General features: G+C 41.2%; 1 protein-coding gene across 1 annotated transcript in view; it reads right to left on the bottom strand.

The window, feature by feature from the left end:
• CDC42BPB (CDC42 binding protein kinase beta (DMPK-like)) overlaps positions 1–8262 on the bottom strand; it is a 134208-nt gene that overhangs the window by 4621 nt on the left and 121325 nt on the right. Inside the window, exons 31-35 of the mRNA XM_009328392.1 lie at positions 4994–5590; positions 2263–2360; positions 2067–2151; positions 1017–1137; positions 809–926 (exon numbers count right to left, since the gene is read on the bottom strand). Of these exons, the coding sequence (XP_009326667.1) occupies positions 809–926; positions 1017–1137; positions 2067–2151; positions 2263–2360; positions 4994–5590 (1019 nt within the window). The remainder of the gene's footprint in view (positions 1–808; positions 927–1016; positions 1138–2066; positions 2152–2262; positions 2361–4993; positions 5591–8262) is intronic.

The following is an 8262-nucleotide window of genomic DNA, read 5'->3' as shown; positions in this document are numbered from 1 at the left end:
GACAAATGCATTACCCTCATCTGGGCTAGCTGAGAAGCACAGGAGAAAGCCTGACTAGCAGCTATACAATGGAGGGTACAAAACATGGAAGTGTACCTTCGCGCCTTCCTCTTGCGGATTTGACACTAAAATAGCTCACAAAATGCTGTACTTGTTAAATGCAAAATAAAAAAATAATGCTATAGAGCACTGCAACTTACATGCATTTTAGTTACCTCCACAGCATGAGTTTTTCCCCCCCTTGTCATTGCTCAAGAATTGGCAAAGTGCCACAAGCACACCAGTCCAGTTCCTAACAGTTTGTAGCTACTCCTACCCTTGCTAGGGAAGCAGAGGAGGGACAGGAAGAGGAAGAAAGCAGAGGGGAGCCTTGCAGTGAGGAATGGTCACTCTGGAGAAAGATTTCAGCAGAGATAGGGCTCATGTGATAGACGTGCTCAAAGTCTGTTGGAGGTGGCATCAGAGCAGAATGTTGAGATGATGAGGGGGAGGGAAATTCATTCTGTTATTTTAAGACGACAAACAAAAAAAAAGGAAGGAGGAGAGACTGATTATTTACAAAACTACTAACAAGGTCCTGGCAGTGATACCTATTTCCTTCAGTGTCTCATTTGTAACTCAGCTAACAGTATTTCCTTGCACAGGATTTAGAAGCATTGCACAAAAGGAAGGTTCACCTTTCTCAAAATGATTAGAAGAAGAATTTGGTACAGAGATAATACTTGAACCCTATACAGCTCATCTTCACAGTTTTTCTGAGCAAGAACAAATGCACATATTATCTCCCTCCCTTTTAAATGTATTTTACCAGTGGGAGGTCCATGAGAACCTGCATTCCGTCTCCTGGTCCCATATGAGCCACGTGGTTGAAATTCGTTGGGTTAGAAATCATCTTTGACCTTAGCTCAGGGTCTCTAAGCATTTCCCTAAAAGAACAGAGTGATTTTTGCTATCAGCGTTTCCAGTCTCTGCATATCATCATGTATATTAAATACATACCATGATTAAATTCTTACCGCCTTTGTTGTAATCGTTCTTCCTCGGGAACCTTAAATACAAATCTTCTTTTGCTCCTAGTTCGAAGCATTTGCTTCTTGCTGTTGTCAGATGTTTCTGGTACGCTGAGGACAGCTCCTGCTGTAATCATAGAATAGTTTGGGTTGGAAGGGACCTCTAAAGGTCATCTAGTCCAACCCCCCTGCTGTGGGCAGGGACATCTTCAACTACATCAGGTTGCTCAGAGCCCCGTCCAACCTGGCCTTGAATGTTTCCAGGGATGGGGCATCCACCACCTCTCTGGGCAACCTGGGCCAGTGTCTCACCACCCTCAGCATCAAAAATTTCTTCCTTATAGCTAGTCTAAATCTACCCCCCTTTAGTTTAAAGCCATTCCCCCTTGTCCTGTCGCAACAGGCCCTGCTAAAAAGTTTGCCGCCATCTTTTTTATAAGCCCCCTTTAAGTACTGACAGGCGGCAAGAAGGTCTCCCCAAAGCCTTCTCTTCTCTAGGCTGAACAACCCCAACTCCCTCAGCCTTTCTTCACAGGAGAGGTGTTCCATCCCCCTGATCATTTCTGTGGCCCTCTTCTGGACCCGCTCCAACAGCTCCGTGTCTTTCTTACGCTGAGGGCTCCAGAGCTGGACGCAGGACTCCAGGGGGGGTCTCACCAGAGCAGAGTAGAGGGGCAGAATCACCTCCCTCGACCTGCTGGCCACGCTGCTTTTGATGCAGCCCAGGATACGATTGGCCTTCTGGGCTGCAAGCGCACATTGCTGGCTCCTGTCCAGCTTTTCATCCACCAGTACCCCCAGGTCCTTCTCAGTAGGGCTGCTCTCAATCCCTTCATCTCCCAGCCTGTATTGATACTGGGGGTTGCCCCGACCCAGGGGCAGGACCTTGCACTTGGCCTTGTTAAACCAGTATCACAATGCAATTTCACATACATAGGTACGTGTTGACCCAGACGCATCCAATACAAGTTTCATCTCATGCAAAGGTAACATTGCTTAAAATTACCCAGTTAGCTTCCTATCATTTTCCCATTTCTCCCCTTGCTCAGTACTCACCTGCAAACTTGTTCTTGAAATATATTAGTCTTGGTGGCTCGCAGTTAAGGAGATTCAGCGTGCCGTCCATGTTTAATGGTCTGATCTGTTTTGAGGAAGGAGGCAGAGAATTAACTCAAGCCTAGCATACACTGCAAAGAAACATCTCATTTGGAATTAACCCAATTAAGTTCTATATTCAAAGAAAATTACTCACCCTTCGCAGGCCAATAGTCTGGACCCATTCCATAGTGTTAACATCAAACACATCAACACCATACTCGCTATACACTGTTACGTACAACGAATTGCAACCTGCATAGATTAAAAACAAACAGAAAACCCTAATGTGGTTTCAGTAGTCCAGAACTGACATATATTTCAATAGTTACAAGTTTTCCACTATGTGCAAGATACATTTTAAAACACATTTTCCCAGCCCCACTTTCAAACAGATATTTTTGTGATAACAGATTTGCTAACAACAATTGCCAGCATCATAGAAAGATCTAAATTTGACCCTTTCAGTATTTTTAAACTTCAAATTGTGATCTCATGAAACTGCAAAATGGCATCTGAATTTTTCAGATGCATACAAATTTGCTACTTGGTAGGAACTGAGCAAATAGCTTTTCTACAGATGCAGATTACTTCATTTCGGAAGCAACAAACTAACTATACATCTGCTGTGTGCAGGGAAAAGAGAGGGCCACCATCTGTGAGGTGGGTCATGAAGTCACAATGTGTATCTGTTCTCAATTTCCTTCCTCTTTAGCTAACAATTATCTAGCTTTAGATATTCATGTATGGGTTGCTTTCATCAGGTTAACAGAAAAATGTCACAATACTTAAAGCCTACAACCCATTTTCTCTTTTCAACTTTTTTTTTTTTTTTTTGAAAGCATAAAAGGCATCAGCAGACAAGTTTATTTTAGGTCAAATGAAAAGCAGAGATCCCTAGAGCTTTATATCAACATGCTTCTGCTCATATAAAGACTGTGTCCTGATGTAAAGAGCAGTTACTAGAAATTTATGGGATTTAATAGAGAAAAGAGCTGCTTCAATAAACAAAAGGAAAATAACGCAGTAGGACACTAAACAACATCACAGAATCTTCTTGGAAGAACTGAAGTAATGGTTGTGGTGCTATTTTTTAAACTTGTCCACAGAAAGCCTTGGACAGCTATCATAAATATGTATCCCAGAAGTGATTTATGGTCAAGTATTTATTATATGGGGTCATGGTTGACTAGGATGTCAAGGGAGACCACCCGAGCATCAGACCGAAAAACCAACTGCTTCTGCCTGGCCAGCTGGTAGCCAAGGCCAGCACTTACCACTCAGAGCTGATGAGTTTGATCAGATCTCAGCGGGTTCCCAGAGAGACACATCAGTGTCTGCACTGGGCTTGCCCACGCTACAGCTTTGAAACCTGCTGGCTCGAGGTCTTTGCACTGCGCTGTACTCAAGCAAAGCAGCCCCACAACGCCTACACTGACTCAGCACAGAACCAGCGCATTAAGCTGGTTCAACCGCAACCTAGACAGGCCACCCAAGATAACAGAGCTGACTGTGTTAGCACAGACCTCGGCCTCTTCTAGCATGAGAGCATGAGGGGACTGAACGCCCTAGAGACAAATTCTCCATTGTATCCTAAAACCTCTCTACAACATGGTCCTTTACCACAGCAGAAACTGCAACAGCAGGAGAACTATTTCCACTTTGATGATCTCCTGATGGAACAGTTAAAAAAAGCCACCATCACCAGTGACAGACACCGGGACTGAGGAGAGAGGACAAGGCTAATGGAAAGGGAAGTAATCCAGTTTCCTTTGGCAGCGGACAAAGTTGCTCCTTCTGCAAAAACAGCCCTAGGCCAACGACACTCAGGATTGCACATACAAGAATGCTATAAAATAGTTTACAGTAAGAACAGCTTCTAATAATAACAGACAAAACAATTAACTAGCTTGTCTAGTCTGCTGAAATGCAAAAAACTGTAAAGCTGATAAAGGAAAAGGAAACATTTTAAAGTAAATTTGCAACTACATTGTTTCCTTGGGCCTTTGCTTCAGACTTCTGTACGCAACTAGGTCAGAGTAAAGCAAGCAAACAATTTCAGTTCAAGACAATTAAAATTAAACAAACTGCTATTAGGGCCTAGCCTGATCAAACCAACGAGCACCTAACTGCTCGGTGTACTATTTAAACAAAAAGCTATTTCTTGCTTTCAATCATTCAAAACACTTTAATTGCTATTTGAGGTCCAAATAGAAATCCTGGTTTTATCATGAACTGCCTTTGACTACCGAATACTGAAAAATGCTCTGCATGTGCTTCTATCCTAACTAGCTAATAAACCAATGTGCCTGAAAAGAGCAGAGTGGTTGAAAAATTACCCTCCACCTGCCTATATTATTTCTGGAAATTCTCTCCCTTAAAATATAGCCAAAAGGAGAAAAATTGCAACCAGTTCTGCCAAAAGCAATATTTTTACTTCTTATTTTGTTATCTTTATGAACACTTAAGAGTTGTAGTTACATTTCATCTTCACCTTTCTATTGTACTTTGAGTACAGGACACAGAAGACATCCTACAGACAACTAGACATTTACACTCTCTAGGGGAGCAAAAACCTTTACAGGAATTTCACAGACCGGTAGTCTGGCACTGTCCTGCATCCAGGACTAGTCTCCGCTCCGTAAAAGTTAATTTACATTCCATTATTTGTTCTTCTGTGTCCTGTAACAAGACAGGGCTTCTTTTCTTGCAGTGTCCAGGATCTCAGCCCAGGAGATCGCGAAGTCCAAAACTACCATCAGGAAGAACCGTGTATCCTGTTAACTCATATTGAAAGACAAACCAAAGCGAAATAGAATACAATGCTCATTATTTTTAGACAAGTAAAGCAGCAACAGGGATATGGCAACAGAAAAACATATACATACTACAGGCAACAGGAGTTGCAGGCCACATTAGTTCCTGCATGCGTGACCTTCGACCTTGCGAATCGACGTATATTCCCATATGGCTGAAGCAAAGCAGGTATTCCTCATTACTGAGCTCCACAGCACAAAGGGCATCAAAAGACTGCTGTGAGAGGAAGATAAGCGAGGGGTCATTAGGATTTACCAGGTTTATAGATTGTCCATCTCCCTGGATGGTCAACAGAGAGAACCCAGACTGGTAGCCAACACAGAGCTTGTCCTTGAACACTGTCATCCACTGTACAGTTCCTGGAGCCTGGATTTCACTGAATTTTTTGTGGAAAGGTTTAGTTCTGTGAACTTCATAGCAAAAAACCTGTCGTTTGACAGCCACAAACAAACAAGTCGAAGAACTCTTCTTTAGTGTTCCAGTCGTAATCAATTGGCAGCCTTTAGTTTCTGCAAGCTTAATGTCAAAGTTTCCTTCCGAGCCATCCAGAGAAGCCCAGGGGTAAAGGTGAACGTGATGGTTCCGACCGCAGATGAGGATGATAATTTTCTCTTTGGGAGCAAGCTCTATCTGGTACACCTTCTTGCAGTCAGCAGCTCGGACTATCACTGCAAAGGAAACAAGAGCTGCCGTAAGTTAAACAGGAAAACCATTGGGCCTGGAAACATTGCAGTGTTACATGCTGATGTCTGAAAATGAATCTGAACACAGACAGATCAGGTAAGAAAGAGCACTTACTACACACATTCAATGCTCCATTATTAGTTTTCAGAACAAACAATGAAACAAAGCATTCCTGTAACTCTCTCTATAGATATCAAGTCTCGATTCAGCAACACTTTGCAGGGAAATACTACTTAACCTCTGGGATAAATGGAGAAAAAATGTTATGTAATAATATCTGTACTATCTATACACTGCAAGATCGTGTATCTTCTGAAACTGGTCCCGCCTTCAGGAAAAACATCAGCATCTTCAGCAAATTATGGAGGACGACCAAATTAGCAGCACACAAAGAGAAATATAACGTATTTAATGCTGATAATTGAGGATACAAAATGCTGTACTGTTGGCAAATGTCTCAGCCAAATACAAAAGCAGTACAGTAAGTGGATGTTAAACACCTACAGGGAAAGGCAAAAAAATGCCGTGTGCGCTGAGGAAAGGGTAAGTAAGAATAGGCTTAAGCTGTAGGAAGAGAGGTTTAAGACAGGCACCAGGTAAAGCCTTCTCAGAGTAAAGACCAGTTAAGTAACCTATGGAAGCTGGGGAGTCTTCACTGTTTGAAGGGTTTTTTTAAAACGGGGTTAGAGGCAGCTAATAGGGTTAGGTGGGTATATTGGCACTTTCAAGAAAGCAGTGAGTATTCATGAGGTACAAAAAGAAGAGACTAAGCAATTCCAAACTAGGAAACATAATACATAATATGCATAAGCCAATTATATTAAAATATAATTTTCATTTTTCTGTTAATCGAATGTTTTCAAAATATTTGTGAATTATAATAAAAAAAGAAATATTAACTGGAAATTATATGCATTTTTTCAGTAACAGTTGACTAACCTAGCCAAGTTATCATATTCTGTAAAGTTGTAACAAGACTTTGGCTGTTTAGAATCAAAGCCAAGTGTTTTGTGGCATCCCCTCAATTGCACAAATAGATGATATGTCTGAAGAAATGTTCTGTGAAATAACCAGCTTTTGGAACTTTGCCACACAGAAGTTTTTTTTTCCCTAGCTCCAACTCCAGCTTACAGTTTAGTTTATTTGTCAAGAACTAAGTAATATTCTGACCAAAGACCTTTGATGTAAGCAGCTGGCTGTTAATTAACACTGAAAATCACAACTGCCATAAAATGAAAAAGAGATTACGATTTAAAAGAGTGCTATTGACACCCAGGAACTGGTCACAGAAAACTCATACAAAACATCTTTTAACTTAAAACCAAAATTGATAATTCATTTTCACATTTACATATGACACAGTGATGCAGATAATCGTTCCTCTACGAAATGACCTTTCAAATTAAATGTGCAATTTTCTTTAACGCAAGAAGCTGTACTGGAATCTCTGGAATTACTTACATCTAAAGTTATGTTCATATCTAAGTACTTACAGAATCGTGACCACTGGAAGTTTACTCAAAGGAATGGCATTTATTACTGCTAAAAAGAATTTCAAGTATCTGCTGTCTCCATGTATAAAGCAGTTTCTCCTGAAATTGGGCAATGGCTTATTCTAAGCAGGAGGAAGCAGTAACATTTTGCTTTTTGTCTCAGAACTACATCCCTGACTTTGTACTTCATTTTATTTTGAAAGTCAAGTAAGTCTTTAAAAACCTGTATTCACTACTGTATTTTACATTGAAATGCAAGTTTTAGCATGACCGCAATCCAAATTTCAAACAGTCACAAACTAAACTGCATTGAAAAAGGAAATTCAAATTCTTCCATCAAGTCAAAATTTAAAGAAATACCTTCTTTGAAATTTGAATGACAATGACTAAAATTAGTCAAAGGGGTATTTCAGGAGTGTCCCAGGGATTTTTTCCAAAGTTGGAAAAGGGACCCAGGAACCTTTTAATTTTACAAATCTGTACTGCTGACCTCAACATCCTCAACTCCCAGACAGCTAAAGACTCCAGAAGAACCTAAGCTCAGAGGTTATAAACATAGGTGAAGAAAGCATTAGGTATTTTGTTAGAAACAATCCTACCAGAGAGCCAAGGCTGTTGGCTCTTATACCACAATAAGTATGGATTCAGAGTATTTTTTAAATTTAGAGTGCCTCAGGAGTTATAAGGAAGGATGGATTTCATGAGGTATGTTTGGTGCTTTTAAAGTCAGAGAGAAAGAAATAACTAATATTTTCTACAGTAACTTGGAAAAGGATAAATAGTAGTAGATCATTGTATTTTAAATCTGTGTTACTACTTAGAAATATATTACTTAACTACAGAACAGATATGGGGCCCTGGAACTTGAGGGCCAGGCAAATAAGGATGCAGATGAAGGTCCATCCAGGGGGTTGCCTAGGGTGAGGCAGTCAGCCTCACGCACTATGACTACCTCTGCTAAGAAAAAAAGGAGGGTAATTGTCATAGGCGATTCCCTTCTGAGGGGAACAGAGGGCCCAATATGCTGACCAGACCCGTCCCACAGGGAAGTCTGCTGCCTCCCTGGGGCCCGGGTCAGAGACATTACTAGGAAACCCCCTGGTCTGGTACGGCCTTCGGACTACTACCCGCTGTTGGTTATACAGGCTGGCAGTGATGAGGTT

Source organism: Pygoscelis adeliae, unplaced genomic scaffold (genome assembly GCF_000699105.1).
Source record: "Pygoscelis adeliae isolate BGI_AS28 unplaced genomic scaffold, ASM69910v1 Scaffold130, whole genome shotgun sequence".
Classification (NCBI taxonomy): domain Eukaryota; kingdom Metazoa; phylum Chordata; class Aves; order Sphenisciformes; family Spheniscidae; genus Pygoscelis; species Pygoscelis adeliae.
Note: the sequence above shows the minus strand (reverse complement) of the source record. Positions and strands in the feature narration are given on the sequence as shown.